The sequence below is a fragment of the Protopterus annectens genome, chromosome 11.part0 (genome assembly GCF_019279795.1).
Source record: "Protopterus annectens isolate FY-2018-M chromosome 11.part0, PAN1.0, whole genome shotgun sequence".
NCBI classification, from domain to species: Eukaryota; Metazoa; Chordata; order Ceratodontiformes; family Protopteridae; genus Protopterus; species Protopterus annectens.
Genome location: NC_056745.1, coordinates 1,138,715,331 through 1,138,740,319, shown reverse-complemented (window position 1 = coordinate 1,138,740,319; position 24,989 = coordinate 1,138,715,331). Strand labels below are relative to the sequence as shown.

The 24,989-nt window shown below is 39.5% G+C and overlaps 1 protein-coding gene across 1 annotated transcript in view; it reads right to left on the bottom strand.

The window, feature by feature from the left end:
• The window catches only part of EFCAB6 (EF-hand calcium binding domain 6), a 3,527,179-nt gene that overhangs the window by 876,818 nt on the left and 2,625,372 nt on the right, over positions 1 to 24,989 (bottom strand). The window contains exons 24-25 of the mRNA XM_044088493.1: positions 13,582 to 13,777; positions 6,596 to 6,781 (exon numbers count right to left, since the gene is read on the bottom strand). Coding sequence (XP_043944428.1) covers positions 6,596 to 6,781; positions 13,582 to 13,777 — 382 coding nt within the window. The remainder of the gene's footprint in view (positions 1 to 6,595; positions 6,782 to 13,581; positions 13,778 to 24,989) is intronic.

The following is a 24,989-nucleotide window of genomic DNA, read 5'->3' as shown; positions in this document are numbered from 1 at the left end:
TTCCCACTTGAAATGTTCCCTCATGGAATGTAAAGTTTCAGAAAAGGAAAAATCCTCTGGAGGAGAAGCAGAAGGACAGGAATCCTCTGCATCCGAATCTGAATAGGGAGGGAAATCCTGAATATCCTCAGCTGAAGACTCAGAGAAGTCTGAAGAATGCTCCATTCCCTCTAAATCTGTCTCCACCCTAGGCCTCTTCTCTGGGGGGGGCAAAGAACCCCTGATCAAAGTAATCAAATCCTCTGCCATTTTCAACATATGTTTTTTAGGAACAGAAGCTGAAGAACTAGGGCTATGGCCAGTACCAGTAAGACCAGGTTTTGCCTTAGCATGGCCTTTAGCCACTGAGGTAGAAGGCCTGATAACCTTTTGTAAGGATGGAAAGTACAGTTTTGTACCTACCATAAATGTAGATGTTCGAAGATCCACATTGCTGCAGTCCTTACATATGGGTAGTCCGCTGTCCTCGGGGTATTAATATCCTCAGTCTTTTCTTGCCCCAGATGTCAGAAGGCCCTAAAAGAAAGGCCACAGCCAAAAATAGAATACTTCCCAAAAGACATATACAAATAACAGCTACCACCCAAACCATACAACCATTCCAAACTAAACATCTACATTTATGGTAGGTACAAAACTGTACTATGTTCTTCATCTCACATTGCTGCAGTCCTTACATATGGGTAGAATCCCAAAGCAGAGGTAAAGGGAGGCTGGCAAAATCATAAAGCATTGGGAGTTGCCAAAATGCCTGCAGTGGCAAATCCAGCCCTAGATTTGGAATAAAGAGGAAGGTGGTAATGTTTAGAAAAGTATGCACTGAACTCCAAGTAGCTGCTTCGCTGTAGAAGTGGCAGTAGCCGAGGTCTGATTCCAGCCGGAATCTCCTTACCATGATGAGAATAACAAAAAGCAATACAAAAGCCAATCCACTTAGAAATAGTTTGTTTTGAAACAGGTTTCCCTGAGAACCCAAAGCAAAGAAACAAACAACTGCTGAGACTGTCTGAACCCTTTAGTCCTGCTCAAATAATAACGAACTGCCTGTGAATATCCAAAGTGTGCAAAATTTTCTCCCCTTTATTTTGGGGATCTGCATAAAAAGTAGGCAAATGAATTGGTTGGTTCAAGGCCACATTTGAAACCACTTTAGGCATAAAAGTAGGATTAGTACGCAGAGATACCTATCCTTATGAAAAATTAGGAAGGGTTCAACTGCCATAAGAGCCTGTAATTCAGAAACCCTTCTAGCAGACGTAATGGCCAACAAAAAGCAGTCTTCCAAGACAAAACTTTAACTCAGCAGTAGCTGCAGGTTCAAAAGGAGGTAAAGTAAGTTTTTCCAACACAAAATTGAGATCCCAGGCAGGAGTAGGAGCTCTATGTGCGGGTCTTATGTTCTTTGCCCCTCTAAGAAATTGCTTAAACAAAGGATGAGAACAGTCATAGTGAGCAGAAATGGCTGCAGCATGAACTTTTATAGAGGAGAAAGACAAACCCTTGTCTAATAATTCTGTAAGATATTGAAGAGAAACACTTAAATCAGGCCTGGAAACATCAAAGCCCTTTGTTTTGCTCCAAATCAAAAATCTCCTCCATTTATCAGCATAAACTGTCCTTGTACTAGGCCTTCTGGCCTCCAAAATAACATTCAAAACTTGTTGTGGAAGCTACCTCCTGGTTCTAGAACAGAATATGCCAGACTGTTAGATGCAGGGACTGAATCCTGACATTGAGGAAATGATTGCCCTCCTGTGACACAAGGTGCGGAATCGAAGGCAAAGGCCATGGAGCCTCGTACTAAACTCCTCAGCAGAGGGTACCAGTGCTGTCGAGGCCAATCTGGAGCTATTAGAATCATGGAGGGCTTGTCTTGTCTGACCTTCAAGAGTACCTTGGGGAGGAGAGGCAGAGGCAGAAAGGCATAGACGTGAAGATTGCTCCAACTGAATGATAGAGCATCCACTTTCCAAGCTGTGGGATGAAACATTTTTGTGCAAAACTTTGGCAACTGGAAATTTAGTGGAGAAGCGAACAGATCTATGTCTGGAGTTCCCCATATCACTGTCAATCTTCGAAATACATGAGGATCCAATTTCCACTTGTGGGGATCCACTATCTGTCTGCTCAAAACATCTGCTAAGGAGTTCTGTGCTCCTGGTAGAAACCTTGCCTGAAGATTGAGGTGTAAACTGAGAGCAGTCTCCCACAAAATCGAATGGGTTTCCCCTTGCTTGTTGATGTACCACATGACAGTTGTGTTGTCTGTTTGAATCAACACTTGCCCTGGGTGAAGTAAATCCTTGAAAGCCATCAATGCAAATTGGACTGCTAACATCTCCTTCAAGTTGATATGTAAATGTTGAAGTCTGGCAGGCCACGTGTCTTGAACCCACTTTCCATTGAGGTGTGCTCCCCAAGCCTTGTCCGAGGCATCTGTCGTTAAAATCTGACTAGAGAGTCCCTTGTTTAGGTGACATTCCTGAGCCCACCACAAAAATTCCTTTTGAATGCAAGGTATTATTTGAATGACAGTGTCCAGATCTTGGCAGTGTTGTGTCCATACATTTTTGAGATACCATTGTAGCTTCCTCATATGCAGTTTGGCATTGGGAAGCACCAGAATACAAGATGCCATGAACCCCAAGGCTTGAAGGACTGTCCTTGCAGTCAGCCTGGACCGTAGAGACAATTGATGGAAGTAAAGAGTAAGGTTCTTTTGCTTGTCCGGGGTCAAAAAAGCCATCTGGGAAGCTGTATTCAGTCTCACACCCAGAAAGCACATTTCCTGAGAGGATAATAGACTGGACTTTGTTTCATTCACAGAATACCCTAGGCACCTTAACACTGCCATCACATACTGTAGATGATGAAGAAGTTCGTCCTTGTCTTGAGCAAGAATCAGGCAATCGTCCAAATAAGGATAAATTTGTATTCCTCTTAACAAGAAGGCTATCACTGAGCCAGAACCTTTGTGAACACCCAGATAAGCCAAAGGGCAATGCAGAGAACTGATAATGTAAAGTCCCAGCCGGTACCTCCTGCAACTGGGCCTGATAGGAACATGAAGATAAGCCTCTTTGAAATCTAGAGTTACCATCCAGTGATCTTTGCCCAACAGAGGTAGAAGTTGTTGCAACGCCAACATTTTGAATTTTGGAATGTCCAGGTATGTGTTGAGGATAGATAAATCCAAAATCGGCCTCCAAGTGTTTCTTTGGTACTAGAAACAGGCGAGAATAAAATCCTAGGCCCACTTCTGACAGAGGGACCTGCTGTATAGCCCCCATTTGAAGAAGTAAAGCAATCTGCTTGTGAGCCTCTACCCTTTGCTGAGGAGGAACGTCTGGCATGCCTTTGAAAGGAGGCAATGTATGGAAATAAAACTTGTAGCCTCGGTCTATAATGTCCAACACCCATTTGTCCTGGGTGACTAAAAGCCAGTTTTGCTTGAAGAGTGCCAACTTTCCTCCCAAAGGAGCTGCCAGACAGGCAGAATCTGGCAGCTGAAAATGCAGGTCATTGGGCCTAGATTGTGCAGGTGAACTCCATGTTCTAGGCCTGAAAGTACTCTGTGCTCTGCCCCTACCACATCTAGATCTACCCCTAGACTGTGAATCAGAAGAAGGATAAGCCCATCCCTTAGTAGGCCAATTCCTGCTAAACTTAGGAGGCTGCACCTGCAAAAAATCTTTAACAGTCTGCATAGACTTAGCCTTGTCTTCCATTTTCTTCAATACAGACTCCACAGGAGAACCAAATAAAACTTCAGACTGTAAAGGAGCATCCAAAATTCTAGTTTTAACATGCTCTGACAAATTCTGATCCTTAAGCCAGGCGTGCCTGCGAATAACTGAACCAGTGGCAGCCACCCTGGAAGAAGCCTGTAAAGCATCGAAACCACACTGCAAAGAATGCTTACCCACCTGTTCAGAGGCATGTACCAAATCCTGTAATTCTTTACACTCTATGCCCTCTGCCAAAGCATCCACTTTAGATTTTAGTTGAGTAAGGAGAAAATTCTGATACTTCAACATATGAAACTGGCAATTCAACGCCCTCATTGCTAAAGTGGAAGAGGTATACACTTTCTTACCCCATCTATCCAAAGCTCTAGCATCTTTAGCCATAGGAACTGGATTCTTTACAACAGAAGCCCTGACACCCTTAGGTCCCTGGCTAATAGTTTCTGGGTCAGCCCTTGGACTCTTATATAGATATTTATGAGCCTCAGGTACCCTGTAATACCTGTCAGGCTTAACTGGCGCAGGAGGCAGAGAGTCTGGATTAAGGGAAGCCTCGGAGAAAACGTCCTGAACAACATCCAAAACAGGAGGTATAGCCAAGGGCCTATGTTGTGGTAAAACAAAAATTCCCTAAGCCTCTTGGACGGAATCTGAGAAATCCTGACCTTCCCATTTAAAATGCTCCCTCATAGAATGCAGGGTTTCTGAAAAGAAAAATCCTCTGAAGCAGAAGGAGTGGAATCCTCAAGGCGTCTGAATCAGAATAAGGAGGAAAATCCTGAATGTCATCAGCCGAAGACTCTGAGTAATCTGAAGCCTGCTCCAAACTTTCCACCTCTGGCTCTACCCTAGGTCTCTTATCAGGAGGGGGCATAGAACCTCTGATTAAAGAAATTAAATCTTCTGCCATTTTAAGCATGTGTTTTTAGGCACAGAACCTGCAGAACTAGGACTGACACCGTGGAAGGCAAACCAGGCCTGCCTTTGGAAGGAGCCTTAGAGATAGAAGGAGAAGGCCTAACCACCTTAGGCAAGGAAGGGAGAACAGCAACCTGAGAGGCCCCCTCAGCCTGACCTGACTCCTGAGAGGCCACATCTTGCAAAACTAAAGCCTCCCCCTGAGACTCAACTGAAACCTCGGCCGGATCCACAGATTCCACCGTAGTTTCTAAAGAACCGGCGTCCGGAACAGACGACTCATCCTGCCTGGACTTTAAAGATTTTTCTTTGCTTCTTCCGGTGAGTGGCGCCGGAGGATCCGACGGCATATTATAATTACACCCATCGAGAAGACAAGCCTAGCGCAATCTAACCTACGCTTTAATGGTGCGCTTATTAAACCTAGCACAAAGCATACACCCCACGCCATGCTCAGGTCCCAAACAAGGAATACAAAGAGAGTGGTAATCCCTATGCAGTATCTGTTTCCCACAAGAAATACAATTATTCACTTTTTCTGACATCCGGAATTAACTGAGGCAAGAAAAAACAAAAATATTCCCAACGGGTACTTAGCCCAACTTGGTTTCGGTCTGAAACTCAGAATACGAAAATTTCAGAACGCCAAACGGCACTTGCAAACGCTGCTTCTGCATCGGACCACGCAAAAAGACTGAGGATATGGCGCTTTAATACCCTGATGCTCTGATGTCAGATCTGAGTGCCCATGACCGACGTCAGCCTAATACTTTGATATTCGGGCCGACCGAGGACAGCGGACTACCCATATGTAAGGACTGCAGCAATGTGAGATGAAGAACATCTACAGATACCTGAGAGGCACCCTCGGCCTGGCCTAACTCCTGAGAGGCCAACTCCTGCAACAGTAAAGGTTCCCCCTGGGATTCAGCCGAGACCTCGGCCGGATCCACAGATTCAACCGAAGGTTCCATAGAACCGGCGTCCGCAACGGACGACTCATCCGGTTTAGACCTTAAAGATTTATCTTTACGTTTTTTAGCGGTAGCGGGCGTCGGAGGATCCGACGGCATGTTATAGTTACACCACTTACCGAAAACAAGCCTGGCACAGTCTAATCTGCGTTTAATAGTGCGCTTATTAAATCTAGCACAAAAGCGACACCCGACTACGTTGTGTTCAGGCCCCAAGCAAGGAATACAGAGAGAATGATAGTCCCTATGAGGTATCTGTTTCCCACAAGAAATACAATTATTAACTTTTTCTGACATCCGGATTAACTGAGGCAAGAAAAGACAAAAATTTTCCCCAACGGGGTACTTAGCCCAACCTGGTCTTCGGTCTGAAACTCGAAAATTGAAAATTTCAGAACGCCGAACGGCACTTGCAAACGCTGCTTCTGCTTCGGACCACGCGGCAAGAAAGACTGAGAATATGGCGTTGGTCATGTGCTTAAGTACTACTGCGTACTGACGTCAGCTCTGGGCGACCATGACCGACGCCAGCCTAACTCTTTGGTATTCGGGCCGACCGAGGACAGCGGACTACCTACAGGTTATGACTGCAGCAATGTGAGACGAAGAAGATCTGTGCTTTAAGAGAGAGAGAGACAGCATCACATAGCAAATCATTTTTACTTTTATTAGACACAGTTCTAGCAGCTGTGTATCTGTCTGCACAAGATAGGAGAAGAATAGAAGCAGATAAACTGTCTACTGATAAATGCTTGCCGCTTATAGCAGACAGCATTTACTGCTAGACAACTGGTACCATACTGTCTGGCACCATACAGTACTAAATATTTATTATTAGGAAAGACATTTCATTGCACCCAAATTATCTTCATATGCAGAAAGTTAGCAAGTTCAATAGATATAATCTGTTATATTAAGTTATTAGGACTTTCTAGAAAATCTCTGTATTCTACTTACAGCTGAATTGGAGGAAGTTTTCAAAAAGCTTATCCAGTCAATCAGCCGGTCCTCATTTGGTTTTATCTTGCTTAGAATATATTTATACTGCTTGTCTGTTAACTTGAAGCAGAAATTGTCAAGTACTTGCCGAAACTGAGGTATAGTAACTGCTCCATTTTTCATCTTATCAAATATACAGAAAGCCTGGGAAACAAACACAAGATAAAATAAACATGTATATCATGTTGTAATTTAATAACATAATAGAATGCTTTTAAGAGTAATGTGACTGTCACAACAAGCTGTCATTAGGATGACTTAAATATCTATGAATAGTTGGTGAGGTTAGAAGTTGTGGTACATGCCCACTGACTGTTTTAGTTGTGAATTTTCCTGTAATGCAACTTCAGAATTTCTTCCCTAGCTTCCTGCTCCCATGAGGCATGGACACTCAAAGATCTCATTACACTACTGACTTTGGGTGACCCACCCTCCCATATTTTCCCCTCAGTACTACCTGGAACTGTTACATGTCCAATAAAGCAAGTCAAGGACTCTCTAGAGAGAAATGGTTTAACTATGGAAGGAAACAGGACAGTTGCTTACAAAAAGTTCTTATATTTCCATAATTTACTATTTGCATCATTCCTTGAAAGTCTTCATATAAATGTCTCATTTTTCCATATACTGTAATACTTCCACTCAAACTATAAAGACACAGCAGGTAATGTTTCAACAAATAATATTCTAATCATATTTATGAACTGATATAGTTTCATTTGATCAATTTATCAAATCTGGTTTGGCCAAGATTAGCTGACTGATAGAGAAAACCAGCTGAAGACAACTAAACTATTTTCTAGAGATGGGGGCATAGATCCCAAAATCTGTCATGCATGAAGAGATCCTGTGCTCCTCCTTCTCCATAAAACCTCAAGATTTCAACATATTGTTACATTCCAGTGCTGGCAAATGTTCAATTCCGATAGCTAGTATCAAGCAAACAGGTTCTGGCATATTGGTTAATGATGAATCAACTGAACTGCATGAAACCGTGGGATGTTATTTGTCTGAATACATGGCAAGAAGTACAATCTTCACAATGTGATGGATATGCACATATATATATATATATATATATATATATGCATATATATATATGTATGTATATATATATATATATATATATATATATATATATATATATATATATATATATGTATATGTATGTATATATATATATATATATATATATATATATATGTATATATTTATATGTATATGTATATATATATATATATATTTATATATATATTTCTATATATATATATATATATATATATATATATATATATATAAAAACACACATATATATATATAGAAGCATTACAAAATCCTGAAAGCCCAAAATCCTGAAAACACACAGGATACCAACACTTACTATATTCCAGCACAAGTACGTACAGAAACAAATAAAACACAAACCATATTACTCTTCTCCAAGTATAAGATGGAGGTCAAGCCCCACTGGACCCCCCACACCCTCTGCTACTTAAATATATCAACTCCGAGACTGCACTTAGTGCAGTCTCTGAGCTGTTATATTTAAGTAGCAGGGGGTGTGTGGGGGGTGCAGGGGTGCTTGCCCCCCTGCATATAGTTGAAGGGTAATATGTTTCTGTATGTACTTGTGCTGGAATATAGTAAGTGTTAGTATCCTGTGTGTTTTCAGCATTTTGGGCTTTTAGGATTCTGTATATATATATATATACATATACATATATATATATATATATATACATATACATATATATATATATATACATATACATATATATATATATATATATATATATATATATATATATACATATACATATATATATATATATACATATACATATATATATATATATATATATATATATATATATATATATGGTTCCACTGGACAATATTGAATTACTGAAAACACGAACTTCATATGGATGAGGCTATATGATTGAGTTTTCAGTAACTCGAAATTATTGAATGTACAGTACATTCGCATATGTAACGTTCGATTATGTAGCTTGCACACATATGAACTATTCGAACATCTGTAGTTCGAATAGTTCATAGGCGAACAATGCTACGTCGACATTGTAATGGTAAGCCATACATATTATATATACATATATATCTATATCTAAAATCCTAAAACATTTTTTTACACCAAAGAGACAATGGCAGACTTAACAAAGGAACAGGACAACAGGGCAAGCATACAAACCCTGTATAAAAAGGTGGACAATATCTGAGCATTAAACATACATGTAACATAAAGACTGGGATTTCTGAATACAGACTCTTAAGGAGAATGACAACAATCATACAGAATATTATATTCATTAAATAGCAGGAAGCATTTTAAGAACTAAACCAGCACAGGAATGGAGAAAAGAGATTCTGCCGATAGGGATGACTAAGACAGATAAAACAACTGGAACTGGGATATTTAGAAAAGGGAAGGAGCAAACTACATAGGAAAAAATGGGAATTGTGGGAACAATATATGCAGGGAAGGAACAAGGTTTAAAAGAAGTCAGGACTTGAAAAAGCTGTATAATGCTTAACTGGCAATGACTGGTTAGATTATAAGTAATGTATAATGTTTGCAACTACGGTTGTTTCAGTGGTGTCTGTGATGCGTAATGTTTGCAAATAAAGTGGCAGCAATATTTGTTTTTCATTTATATAAATGTAAGATTGCCTATCTCATATGTGATAATTTACTAAATATGTTCTTTTGTTAAAAAAAAAAAAATGCATACATGTAACATAAGCTTAACTAGTTACCACTGCAATGGGTACATAGCTATCTATTGAGATAAAATGTTTATACCCATACATAATGATATAAAATACAAAGTCACAATATACTTATGAAAAATATGGATATCCTTTAAGCCATTTACTCTTACAATGATGTCAGAAAGGCCAATCTGGAGCAGAAGTTAACCATGTTTCTCCAAGCCCTGTTCCTATATTACAGTCACCAAGAAAAACACTTCCATTTTAATATACCTCCTCATAGGGTCATCTGTGTAGCTGCCCCTCTAATTGGGTCTTGACTTTGGTCTCATTGTTTATTTCAATATATCGTATTTTATGTCTTGAGATCACTGGATTATGTAGGGTTACATGCTACAGACTACTGTATGTTTGTATAAATTGTATGACTATATAGTGGCTGTATTCATGGCCAAATATGTTTCCTAATACATCTTTTCACTGATTAATTATGCTTGCTGTTTACATGACATACTAGACTGATTAAAACAGTAGCAACACACTATACTTATACATTAGACATTGCACTGATTGTATGTTTAAAGTCAGTTAAAATATTTTCCATTTTTCTTTGCCTGCATATATCTCAGCATCAAATATTGATGTAGCTGACATTAATAATTAAATATACAATTCAGTGATCAATCGTAACACACTATAGCAATGTTGTATGCAATGTTCATTCTGGACTATAAGATTATGCATCCTGTTTTAGTTTTAGTTGCACTAACATAGTTTTTACTATGTGCGTTTTGCTCTAGCTTGTTTGCTACATGTTACTTACACATTCTTACCTCTCTTTTCCATTTCCTTACTTTTAGTCAGAGTACAAAACCATTGACTACTGATACTGAATGCTTTCCCTGCAGTACCTCCTGCCTTGAAACACCTCTATACTCACCCCTAAGCATGCTACTGCAATATAGACTGATTTCCGTTGTAGCATTCATTTCTGATATTTCTGTGAACTTCTGCTTGCAAATAGTCTCTTCTTTTTTTTCCAGAGCACACTTGTAGAAGTAGAGAGTAAACTGTTTTTAGGCAGAGGCTGTCTTAAAATGGCAGACAGTTGCTGTTACTTAACTGGCCATGTAGCTTGGTGTTCCTCTAAATTTGCCATTCTTGCATGTTTTGGGAGCAGAGCATGAATGTGTGCTTTGTTACTCCCCACTCGTAACAGAACTCTCTGTGTACTGCACACTTTACACTTATTTATACACATATATACAAAGCTATTTGAACAATGTCGGATAGTATAGACACATGTCTAGCATTATTTCCCATTCCTGTTCCTCCTTGTCCTTCTTTTGTAAGTATTCACCATTGCAAATGAATAAGGATATTTCTGAAGATCATGTTTACTTTTACTGCACAGAGCAACTGGGATTACAGTTAAAGGCGAGTTACCATTTTTTTTTTAATTCTCCTGTACTGATTCTCTCAGTCCACAGTTGCTACCTCAGTAGACTTACGACACTTACACATGCAACTTATTCCCCTACATTATTGTTCATGATTCAGCTTGTAAAAGGCACCTGTGTCAAGTTTAATGCATCATTTTTTACATGCTTAGGAATGTGAGACACGAGGAATTTTTTTTGGCACAGCTCCCAAAAAGGCAGGGTTGCGCACCAATGGTCATACTTGGGACTGTCCACAAATCATGGTGTCCTCTAGGTACTGCACCCTGAGTCTCATGAGACTTCATTTAGTTTTAAGTGAAGTTTCAAATAACAACAGAATAACTCTTCAGGCTTTGAAAAAGTATCAAGTTCCAGTGGATGGACAAAATTTGGTTATGGTCAGAAATTAGGGTCTTAACTCAAATATTTAAAATCCATTTCAATTCAAAATTGCACCTTGTTGAAATTTAGATATGCAGTGTCACTCCAGAAAACTATGAATGTCTCAAGTAATTACATTTACATATAAACAGTTAATTGTCAAAAAAAAAAAATAACTTCTGTAAGACTGGTGTGTTCTTGCCCTGGACTGACCACTAAATTTTCACTAGGCAAGCAACTGCCCTGCTTGGGTAAGTTTATAAGGTCCCTCCCTAATGTAACTATGACCTGCTTGTCCTACTATGGTTGCAAAATGTAAAGGCAATGGCACTATCATTAAAGGATTCTTGCATAATACTTGAATTTCATTTTAATCCTGTCGCACTACTGTTTGAAAAGAATACATTTACCATAAATGACAGACTGCTGCAAACCTAGACAGAGTGCAAGGAAAAGTCAGTAAGTGGACTATTTGCACCAGTCAAGATTTGTGAACTCATACCATCTTTACTGGTAAGCAAGTAAAGTGCCTAAATGTACTATTCTTACTTCAGTTACAAAAATAACACAGATATACACACACACACAGAGTCTGGGGAAAGACATAGCAGCCAACATTAGACAAAGAATTCCAGTGTAATGGTTTTACCTCATACAATTATACTTTAGGGGATACAATGTCAGTGTGCCTAACTTCACCCAGGTTCAAATCCGTGACCCCCTACACTTCTTCTAGTTCACAGGATGACTGCTGGGGAACTTAACAGGACCTCTGGATCAATTAAGTTGGGAACTGGATTAGTGTCATTGAAATTAAGTGTGCCAAGAAAATGTGAAGCCATACAAATTGACACTGTTGCTGTGGAGCGTTAGATTTATTAAATGTGTGTAAAAAACATCACTTTCATTTCTCTTAAAAATTAAAATTTAATTTTAAATTTAATTATAAATTATAATAATTATAATTATTTTAATTATTTTTAAAATTTAATTTTATTTAAAAGAAATGAAACTGTACTAATGAGCACAATGAAATTAAACATGGCCAAGCCCTGCAAGGGCATGTACTGGTCCTGATTCTATGAGAAGATCCACAGTGGAGTGTTTCCACAGATTTGAATGTTACTGTCATTTTTACACTGAACTAACATCTAAGGTATGTGTTTACACCACACTGAGTACATTGCTTCACCTTCTCTTCAGACTATTTTTATACACCTAAAACAAATCAGATGGATTTGGGACTATATTAAAAGGCCGAAGAGGTGTTTTATTGAACACCTCTTGGTCGACACATAAAGAGCGAACGCACTAAAGTGCGAATGCTCAAAACAGCGATTTCTTTCCCTGGGAAATAAATTGCTAGCACAAACACACACACACACACACACACACACACACACACACACACACACACACACACACACACACGCACACACACACACGCACACACTTTCAAACATAACAATGTAGGGGGGCTGTGCCGCCCACACCCCTCCTAACTAAATATACCAACTCCAAGATCACACTACAGTGAGGAAAGGGGCAAACATAAAGGGATGGCCAAGCGATTTCTTTCCCAGGGAAAGAAATCGCTGTTTTGAGCATTCGAGCTTTAGTGTGTTTGCTCTTTGTGTCAACCAAGAGGTGTTTGATGTAACACCTCTTCGGTCTTTTAATATAGACCCGATGGAGTCTCCTATAGTTTCCGAGAAATCAACATGTGGTATTGACGTGAGCTCAGTACACTGCACTTCATTCTTCACAGTTATGAAGCAGTTATATACTGCAGTACATTACATTTTTCTGCAGTACTTCTTAACAGTGCATAACATTCTGTAGCCAAGCTTGTCCAAAAATTAAAGAACACCATATAGATTTCTATAATGCAAACAGGTTAAGATGTTTTAAACAAACTATTAAACAAAGCATCTACCTTACTGCCATTGCATGATGACACTGCAATATTTTGAAGAGTTCCATTATAAAAGTGCCCCTTGACTATTTAACCAGTTAGGTCCTGGAAGGAGCAAATATGACAGCTTAAGGATTGGGTGATAACCAGAAGTGAATGAGGTGCAGGATACTGAGTTCATGGTAATAGCACATGTTGATTTCTAGGAAACTACAGCAGAGTCTGTCTGATTTGTTTTAGATGTATAAAATATAGTGTAAATATAGGAATATTCCCCCAATGTGTGGTGGCCTGAACATCAAAAATGCAAGTTACTGCTTTTACATTTTTTATTAATGACGAGATACTGATATTTTTTACATGCTGTATATAACATTATTAATATTTATTTACAGGGACAAATTCTTTGCTTGTAGCTATTTCCTCAGTTATACAGGTTGATATCAAATATGTATTAAAACTGATTGTCTTACCTTACAAAGTGTTTCCCGGGAAGCAGCAGCTGTTTCTCTTATCTTAGTCAAAGCTCTCTCAGGGCTCAGGGTGTCACCATTTTTTAAGTGCTGGTCTACATCTGTCTTTTGCCCATACTTTGATGCCCTGCCATCATCGACAGCTCTTAGAAAATCTAAATAAGGCAGTTTGCACTCATGCACACTGATTCCTAACCTTAAAAAAAGAAATAACTGTTAGTTTAAGCATGCGCTGAAATAAGAGTCTCAGTAATTTCTCAGTCTAGGAGTTCTCAGATCTCTTAGGGCTACTATTACATTTACAATCATAAACAAAGTGCAATTTACATCTTGTCCTGTGACTCCATAGATAAGATTTGAAACCCATGGACACCATTTGAAGATCAGAGTAATGCATACTAGAAGCCTTTAACTGGGAACAAGTAAATACCTGCTCAGTCGCAAACATTTCCCTGGATACTCGGGTCTCAGTTTCTACAATGGTAAAGAATGATTAGCATGAAGTGTAAGAGCAACTGTTTTGTTACATACTCAGATAATGTGCATCAACAACTATCTCATTATACATTAATTATTCTGTAGTAACAGGTCTCTCATCAGTGGCATTTAACACATATCAACAAATGCTCACTACAGACCAAGATAGCAAGTACCAGCAACAATGTCATTACAGACCTAGCTGTAAAAATACAGAGGATTATGATCAGGTCTCCAATCATGACCAGTTTATTAGGTATACAAGACAAGGATACTAGGAAATTCACCTCAAGAGAGAAGCATGAGAGGTGAATTTTGCTATTAATGTTGAGAACACATAATAAAAGGTTATGATCAGTGACCTGTTCATAATTCTTTGTAGCGCACGAAGCTTTGCCTGTTCTATGCATTACCAGTTATATATATATTAAAAAAAAAAACGTAGGAGCATGAATTTTAATTGCTTTGAAAGAACATAAAGTCCTTAGCTCTGTCAAACAGAAGCAGCATACTTCTCATCTTCTTTGCTTAATAATTCTGGACAAATCCTTAATAATGGTGGACAAATTACCAAAATCAGGGAGATTTTTTAAATGTTGCTCTTATTCACTTAAAAAGTTAATAGACAAGAGGTTTTGCATCAATATATATTTTCTGATCAGTAAGAATTATAAACTCTAGTGTTTGGCTTTACTGACTGACAATAGTCAATACTGGTGCCTTGATAATGGGAGATCTGAATGCTCATATTGGAACAGATAGAACAAGATATGATGGCTGCCTGGGTTCACATAGATGGGGGGGTCAACAAGTATAAACATGGCATGGCCATTCTAGATTTCTGTCTGGCAAATAGCTTGATAGTGGCCAACAGATGGTAAAGCAAGACAGACATTCAGAAGATCACATATAACAATGGCCAACATGCAACTCCGGTAAGCTTCTTCCTAGTAAGAAAAAGACACTGGGGTAGAATCAAAAATTGCAAAGTCATCCCCAGTGAAACAGCTGGCGCACATCATAAACCATTGGTGGCTACAGTCAGCTCCAAGCAGTAGTCAGAGAAGGCTCTAAGGTCAAGAGAGATGAGGGTGAGGACTTGTATGTCGAGTGCCGCAATGGAGCAAAAGCATAAGGGTTTAAAATAAATATTTGGGGCTGTAGCACCTTAGGAAGAAGAGGACATAAGTGAAGTTGAAGAAGGATGGCAGTGTGAGGGCTATAGAACACATACTGAAATAAGATGCATAAGGAAAGCTGATGATGGAATGCAGAAGTCCAGTAAGTTGTCAAAAGAAAGATGGTGTGTAGGAAAAGCTAAGAAGAATACTGGATGGGTGACAAACAGACTAAGAAAGTAGTCATAGAAGCAAAGAACAAGGCATCAGAGGCAGCCATGCTTGCAAGGCAAACAGAAGGATAAAGAAGATAGTCATCAGGCACTCTTTATAAGGGATGCTGACAACACCTTGCTCACTAGTCCACAGGACAGTAAAGGAAAATGGAAGAAGAATGAAGAAACACTCACAGAAGTTGTATTGTCTCAAACAATCTACGATGAAAAAGGAAGATGAGCTCACTCAAGAAGAAGTAAGAACAATACTAATGAAAATGAAGTCAGGGAAAGTAGCAGATGCAGATGAGGAATCCGCAGATATGATCAAGATGTTGGGTGAGTTAGGAGAGTAAAGGCTTCAGAGGATACTCACAGCAGTAAGGAGAGAAAGACATGTCCCAAATGAGTGAAGAACAAGAATTCTAGTACTAGTGCACAAGAACAAAGATGGCATTCACAACTGTGGGCAGTGTAAAGGTATCAAACTTCTGTTACACTGCATGAAAGTGTGGGAAAGGGTATTGATACATGAATATGCGGAGTAGAAGAAAGTATGATAGGAAATGAGTAGTCTGAATTCAGATTATGATGTAGCACAATCAACTCAATGTTTGCATTGAGACAGGTAGTTGTGAAGAAGCAAGAGATGAGGGAAGAGTCCAACTGGGCATTTCTAGACTTGGATAAAGCATATGAGAAGGTCCCAAGAAGGATGATTGGGACTGTCTTGCAATAGTTCAATCACATAATCTGTAGTAGAATTAGTGCAGAGCCAATGACATAAGTATGGTTTCCAGAGGGAGTGGGTGTGCATCAGGGTTCAGCTTTGGGCTTACTGTTATCCATACTGGTGACAGACTGCATTAGCAAACTAAATGGAGTGAACAGATCAACAATGCTACTGTATGCAGATGATAGGTTCGTAGAATGATACTAGACTATTGGCCTGAAGGCCCTTATAAGCCTAGCCAAGAATTTCACCCATGTTCCCCCAAAGTCAGCACCTGTTTCCCCTGTCCGGCAGAGACACAGGTGGAATCCCAGGGGTGTATTTTCTGTTTCCTAATCCAGGTTCCTTTTAAAGAGGGCTAGAGAAGTACTCTGCTTGACATGGAGAGGGAGTCTATTCTACAGACAGGAGAGTCTTTGAGACACAAATCTATCCCGCCACAAGATCTATTAATGACACAGACCAGGTTAAGAACTCGCGTGTGGTTTGAGCGAGTGGAGTTTGTCTTATGGATATGCAGCAACTCCATCAAGGCTAGGTCTGAAAAAGCCTTGTATGCCAGACACAGGTCACCACTGAGTAGTCTGTATGAGACTGAGTAGAGGGATGGGGCTTTTAGCCTATCTGTATGGGATAGATGTTTGAGATGCAAATAATAGGGGAATGGAATGCAAAACTGAACGTAAGTGGGATGAAACTAAATACAAATAAGATAGTTGCCATGTCAGCAAATTGGCAATCAGAAGAGGCTGATAATACAGAAAGAAGGGAAAACAGTAGAACAGGTTAGCAGCTTGAAATATCTGGGAGCAGTGTTGAGGAGAATTGTAGTCTGAGTGAGGATGTCAAAGCTAGAATTAGGGGGTCTGCAGCCAGCAGGCACAGAGTGACAGTGGTAGTGTGTGACAGAACAACATTAAAGAAGCTGAAATATAAAGTGTACAAAACAGTGGTGCAACCAGTACTACTGTATGGTACAGAAACTTGGGCAGTGAAGGTATAGCAGGTGAGGAAGCTAGAGGTGATAGAGATTAAGTGCCTAAGATGGGTGGTAGGATGCACAATGTGGAACAGATGAAGGCATGAGGACATCAAAGCAGAAGCCTTAGTAGCTCCATTTGCAGAGAAGGTCACATATGCAGGAAAGCAGAAGACATTCTGGTGAAGAAAACTTAGGTCAGACAAGAAGAAGGCTAAGCAGAAAACAGGGTGTCCAGCAAAGAGATGGATGGATTGTGGGAGAGAAGATCTGTGACAGTCAGACACGAACACTGGAAGGTTGCAGAGAAGCACTTAACTGAGACAGAGTGAGAGATGGTGATAGCTGACACCAAATTGGTGGTTGATGTTAATGTAACCCTCACTGATTTACTAGAAAAAAAGTATGAGATGTAGGTACAATATCAGATAAACTCAGGAAAAGTTGAGAGGCATGGACAGCAAACCGAAACAAATCTGTTTTATCTTCTGCTGCTATTTTATGCTGTTAGTCCCTGTTGTTAAACACCCCATAAGTGCTCTTGCAATTTGGTCTTATGTTAGGGAAGGTATTAACTAGTTTAACTTTTTCTCAGTATAGGAGTACAATCTCAGAGCATGACAAATGTCTTATTATTGACTCAGTTAAAATTTAATGACAATTGTCTTATTGCAAACCCAGTTAGCATACTGTCTCATTACTAGGACAATTAACATGTTATAGAAAATGTCTCATTACAGACCAAGTATAGGATATTCTGACAAGTTTTTCATTACCAGTCTGGTTAATGTGCAGCTGCAGCACCTGACAAATTACTGGCCTGATCACTATATAATAGAAAACTGTCTCATTGTCATAAATATTGATATCAAAATTCTTTCTACAGTCCTAGCCAGTAGAATCAAAAAAATCTTACCTCTTATTATATCTTCTGAACAACTAGGTTTTATGAACAACAGACATATGACAATACACTCACCATTGATTTATTTATTTATTTTTATTTATTTAACATTTGTTGACCGGGAAAGTCTGACTAAGTTCCACAGATCCTGTTTTCAGTGGAGGCCAGGGGAGAAATGCTCCAGACTGATTCAATCATTAGTTTAAAAGCGAATAATAAATGCCCTAGCTATGCATTATCGGTAGATGCAACCAAAGCTTTTGACAGGGTAAATTTTGATTTTTTATTAAAGATACTCAAGAAATTTAGCATCCTTGAAGACTATATAAACATGGTTAGGGCTTTATACAACAATGCCACAACACTATTTATAAATAAAAAGCAATCAAAGCCTATTCAAATTGTGAACGGTACAAGGCAAGGATGCCCACTATCACCATATATGTTCAATATATACATAGAACCTCTACTTCTTAAAATAGCACAAGGAACTTATCACCATCTTATGAATATTTCAAAAATCCCAATAAAGTATATAGCTTTTATTGATGATTAAACATCTATTTTGAATTCCCAAATACAGATTTGAATAAGATATTAAACTCAATTGAAAATTTCTCAAAAATATGCAATTATGCCATTAAAAAAATCTGTCATATTCCCCCTGAATACTCTAGGACATAAAGAAATAAAGGTCAATTATAATCTTAAATATCTGGGTATCATGTTCACTCACCCCCAATCTGATATGACTAAAAACAATTGGTTAAATCGCAATATGTCTCTACTATCTAAGATGGCTATAGTAAAAATGAATATTCTTCCAAGATTATTGTTTCATTTTAGTGCTATTAATCAAAATATACCCAAAAACTTCTTCTCTAAACTTGAAACACTACCAGATAAATGTATTTGGCATCCAAAAAATACAACAACAAAATATTCTGGATTAACGTTACCCAAACAAAAAGGGGGACTAGGTCTGCCTGAATTCCAAACATACTATAACATTATAAATGCTAGTTGAATTATACAAATAGCAAATTTTGAACCATTCAACAAAGCATCGTATCCACTGTGGATTAAAATATATTACAATTATCTAATCTCATGTAATTTAAATACTAAAGCAGTACCCTTTTCGAATTCTAAGATGTTAAAGTAATTTAAGGTCCACCCCATAATCATAAGAAACACACTAATATTTCAAAAGCTGGCATCCTGCCTAAATCTTAAAGATACTTTGGTACTGGGACAACCAATACACCTTAACCCTAATATTAAACTAAATAATAGTATGATAAACCTGACTCAGTACCCGAAAATCAAAACCATCACCGTATGGGATCTCTATCAGGTTAAAAGCCTTTCAATTGAAAACATTAGGCAAAGATTCAAAGTGAATAAAAGTTATAACACCATAATCAATCAATTAACATACCTGATTAACACAATTACTATGAATGTTATAATAAATAACCAAGACATGCAGCTATATCAACAAATTATTAATAAAAATTAAATATCAAGATGCACTTCTATATTCAAAATTTTAGTAAGAGAAAAATAATAAGATCACTGTTGAACAAAAATGTGCTGCAATTGAGCTTACTTTGAAACTACCCCCCCCAAAAAAAACGAAGTTACACCCAAATTATGATTAATAACAATGCTTATCACACACCACTTTTTCTAAGCAAAAGTAATCCCTCGCACTCTCCTTATTGCACCATATGCCAAAACAGCATTGCAGACACTCGTCATATTTTTTGGAGCTGCAAGAATGTTTACAAATTATGGTGTTTGTTAAGAGCCAAGTTAGAAAAAGAGGGATACACTAAATCTACTCTGTCATGGGAAATGGCAGTTTTACATGTATTCCCTACCAATTTTACCTATGAAAATAAACACATCATAGTCACACTGTGTGCAATTATGAAATCATACATAGCCCAAAATTGGTTACATAGAAGTAAAATCACATGGGAAGAATTTAAAGGAATGGCTATACAGTAATTAGCTAGTAAATTAATTACAAGAAGCCAAAAAAAACTATCCTACTATCAGAAACATTGGAGAACGCTTACAGAAGTCTTAGGTCAAAACTGATTTATGAACAAGGGAATATAACATCAGTATTATTCAATGTAAATAAGGGAAACTAAAGATATTTAGTGCTGTAAAATGTTTACCCACAACAACAATGGGCAGGTCATGGTAATACATATAAGATGAACATTCAAGGTGACATCAATGTATGTAGTGTATACAGTTAGTACAAGATATAACGTAAGTTAGATACGCTAGAATGCCTTGATGCAAGTGTTTTAATGTCAGATTTCAATATGCTGTATATTATCTCTGTGTAGTTTTCTGTATTATAGCTCAATATGAACAGCTTGACTGTTAATTAATTTTGCATATTGTTAGTTTAACACCGATGGTTTATAGGTAGGTACTAGGCCATCGGCCCTAGGGCCTATATAAGCCTAGCCAAAAAGGTACCCTGGCTTTTGCCACCCAGGAAAATTATTTTCCTGTGCCCCTGTAGAGCACAGCCACAGAGATGATCCCCAGGGTGAATTTCCTATTTCCCATCCACTTATCAAGATTTTTCTTGAAAAGTGCTAATGAGGAGCTTTGTTTGATATAGATAGGTAGTTTGTTCCAGAGTATGGAAAAGTCTCTTGGACAGGAATCTATCCCTCCAGCATGTTCTGTTTATTGTGATAACAAGGTTTAGGTCCCTATAGTGTGTAGCTTGGAGGGATTGGGATTTCTTTAAGTGGAGCATATCCAACAGCTCTGGGTTTGACATAGCTTTGTATGTTAGGCAGAGATTGCCTCTGAGTAGGCGATATGCGACGGAGTATAGCTGGAGTTTTTTGAGACGTTGTAGGGCATCTGTTTGAGGCCAGTAATCCTCTTTGTGAGGTATTTCTGCAGCCTTTCCAGCTGTTGTAGATGTCTTGTGAGGTACATACCAAAAGGGGCACTGTACTCTACAATGGGTCTAATGAGTGATGAGCAGAGGGGAACAATGACCTCTTTTTTCCTGGAAGAGGAATTTTTTGTGATGAGGTGTGCCACGTAGAAGGACTACTATGACAATGTGATTATCAAAGGACTGACTACTGTCCACCTGCGTCCCAAGGTCTCTTATCACACTTTCGGTGTTAAGTAGACTACCACCTATGTGGTAGCTCATGGGAACAGAGTTTTTACCAAAGGGGGTGACAATGCACTTTTTGGCATTGAGCTTGAGGCCATGGCTTTGACACCAGGCATCTGTCTCAGTGAGGCCCTTTTGTAGGATGTTCACATCGTTAGGAGTTTCAATTATGGCTCCTAGTTTGCAGTCACCTGTGAACTTCATTAGCCAAAGACCTTCTGTGTTAGCCTGTACTTCAGAAAAGTAGATACCAAACAGGAGAGGACCCAGGACTGAACCCTGTGGTACTCCACTTGTCACTGGTCTGAAGTCGGATTTGGAGTCTGCTACTTTCACAGTGTGGGTTCTGTCAGTCAGCCAGTTGGCAACCCATCTTGTGACATAGGGATTTATACCTAGTCCAGTGAGTTTATCTATAATTCCAGAGTGGGGGATGGTGTCAAAAGCCTTGGCGAGATCTAGATAGGCTGTGTGAACCACCTTACCCTCGTCTACAGCTTTGGTGACTGCTTCAAAGAAGTCAATCAGGTTTAGGAGACATGATGTGCCTTTTACAAACCTGAACTGGGTGGGGTCCAGAGTTTGGAGATTACTAATGTTTTTGTTTATAAGTTCCATAATGATATGTTCCATGGCCTTGCAGACCAGGCTCGTTAGGCTAATGAGGCAGTAGTTCCCGAGGTCCGTGGTGGCTCCTCCTTTGTGGAGTGGGATAACCGTCGCTGTGTGCCATTCAGTGGACACAAAGCCTGAGGTAAGGCTATGATTGAATATAGCGCTTAGGTGGGGTGCCAGTTCATTCTGTAGTTCATGTAGAACACAGCCTGGGATGTTGTCAGGTCCCATGGATGCTGTGTTCTTGGCTTTGGAGAGTGTGTTTTTTACCTGTACAGCCGTGATTACAGGAACTTTGCATTCTTCCTGTACAGAGATGGGCCCTTTAGGGCGTGAGGGGGGGTAAAGATAGCACTGAACCTATCTGCTAGGAGGTTGGCAATATCAGTTGGTTCTGTATATTTAGTGCCATTGTGCTGTAACTCAGAGCAGATCTGAGTTTTGCCATTGAGATTCTTGACATAGCTATAGAATGCTTTGTGGTTGTCTTTAGAATCAGTGGCGATTTTATTTTCATAAATAGCTTTGGAGGATTTTATGAGGGACCTCAGCTTCTTACTGAGGCTGACCAGGGAGTTCTTCCAGTCATGGGATTTTACTCTTTTTTGCAACAGTTTATTTCTTCTTTTGTACAGTTTGTTTATGGCTGGGGATCACCAGATTGGCTTCCTTCTTTTGGAGGACAGCATATTGGTTCTTTTAGGGATAGCACGATCCATGCACTTGTGTAAGTGCTTATAAAGTGCATTTGTGTAGGATTCAGGAGTCGTACCTCTATTGTCCGTCTGCATGGGTGTTGTGAAGTTTGCCACTTCTGTCTTAAGAAGCATAAAGTTGGCTTTGGAGAAATGTTTTACGTTGGTTTCCCTAATTGGGGGGGTGGGGGAAGGATATGGGTGTCTAGGCTGATTAGCTTGTGGTCGGATATGACCAGTGAGGAATTGACCTCTAGTGTGGAACACTGGTCGCCCATGTTGATAATGACCAGGTCTAGGATATTGCTGCCCCTGGTGGGGGTGTGGATAAGTTGATCCAAGGCATTGGAATTTATGAATTCCAGAAAACATTGAGCAAAAGGGTTGGTACACGAGTAGTATTCCCAGTTAATGGTGGGGTAGTTGAAATCACCCATTATTAGGGTGTTGGGTTGTACCCTAATATTTTCCAGTGTATCAAGAAATGAGGAGTGGGAATCCTGGGGCATGGTGGGAGATCTGTAGCAAGTTACAATTTGGATTGCGGTCTTGCCCAGAGTTAGTTGCACTTGGATACTTTCGGATGCATTATGTTGCGCAACTAACCTGGAGGTGTGGACATCCTTAATGAACATGGACACACCTCCACCTTTAGTGTTTTGGTCCAGGTTAGGTGGCCGAAAGGTGTGGTATGAATTATAGCCTGGTAATGCAGGATTGCTCTTTGGAGGTTTGAACCACGTCTCTGTGCCTGCACAGATGTCGATGTTCTCCATTTTAAGGAGTGCCTCGAGTGAATGCATTTTGAGGTTTAGACTTCTAGCACTGAGTAGCATTACCCTCAGATGTTGCTTGCTTGTACCTGTTATGGTGGTGAAGTTGTCATTTGAACCTTGCCTAAAAAAGGCACTATAGGGGTGGCAAGAGCCTTAGCCAGTATCCGGAATCCCAAAGGCGACAGGTGGAGGCCATCTCTGGCAAAGCATCATGGTCTATCGATCATGTCATCCCAGGCAGACAGATACTGGATCCCCTTAGAATGACACCAGAAGCTTAGCCAATTGCTGAAGTCAATCATTTTGTCCTTGTACTGTGGTATCATTCTGGTTGATGGCAAGATGCTATTCAGGGCTAGGGTCATACCTGCTTGGGCTACAAGATCGGAGAGCTCCTCCATGTCTCTTTTCATGTAGTCCAGGGAGGTATATTGGTCATTCACACCAACATGGACAATGACAGAGTCATATTTTTACTTGTGAAGTGACCTGAGTGCATGCGTTATGTGCCGGATCCTGGCACCTGGCAGGCAGCTGACAGTAACTTTCTCCTTGTTTAGCCTGGTGAGTGGAACATCACTGTGCCTGACTATAGGGTCACCTATGACTAGAGTGTTGGATATGTTGTTATGTCTTATGGGCTGTGGTTGAGTGGCACACTGAGCTTGTGGGCTATGTGTCATTTGGGTTGTGTTGGGTAGTGGAGGTTGCATGCGTTTCTGCTTTGGAGGTCTCTGTTTCTTGAGCAGATTTTTATTGAGAGCCTCCATGAATGTAGGTATGTGTTTTGTGTTGCTATGTGTGTGTTTTGGTGGTGTAGTTTTTGAGGGACTATGTGATGAGTGTGGTGTGGTGTGGTGCAAGTGTTTACCATCTCCTCTTGACTGTCTAGTCCAGTCTTGAGTGAAGAGAGCTTTGCTTCCAGTTTGGCTATATAAGTGCATCTCTCACAGGTTGTAGTATTGGGTGGTAGGAGGAGTGGGTTGTCTGTGTACATGAGGCAATTGCTGCATTGCCCCAAGATGGCCAGATTCATCAGGCAGACAGAGAAAACACCGGGAGCTGACCCTTAGAGATGCCTGGTAGGTGCTTATTTATTAAATACTAAAAACTGTTTTCCTCTAGACAAGTGAGGAAAGTTGAGTGCAGTAGTAATTTGTAGCTTATTTAGTGCTTACAACGAGTTCTGAACAAGTGCTCAGCTCAAAGAAACAGATTTGAGTGCTAAAACTAAACAAACTGGCTAGTTCTAAGGGAAAATTTGAAGTGCAGACTTTATGGCGCCAGGAATAGTTTAACCCTAGCTAAGCAGAGATGGATAAAGTGTTTTTTTTTTTATATAACAGTAGCAAATGAGCAAATTGATTTAAACAAATTAACAAATAAAAAGCTAAAAACTGAGCCCCATTCCAGCAGTCTTCGATCAGACAAGTTCTAACTGCACACTCCTGCCACTAGGGTGCAAGGGAACCTTCTCCATAAAAAGATGGTCTGGATTAGTGCTCAAGTTATACAAACAAAGCTGGATTTAGCAGGTCTGAATTTAGTCTATGATACAGCAAACAAGGTGTACCAATTTCAGAAAGAAAGTTCAAATAAGCAGGCACAATAAGCTTTTAACCAGAAACTTCCAGCTCAGAAGGGAAGAATCTACCCTCTCCTCCCACAAGAGTTCAGACCATACCTTGTTAATTTAAAATAACTGGCACAAAGCCCAAGTACTT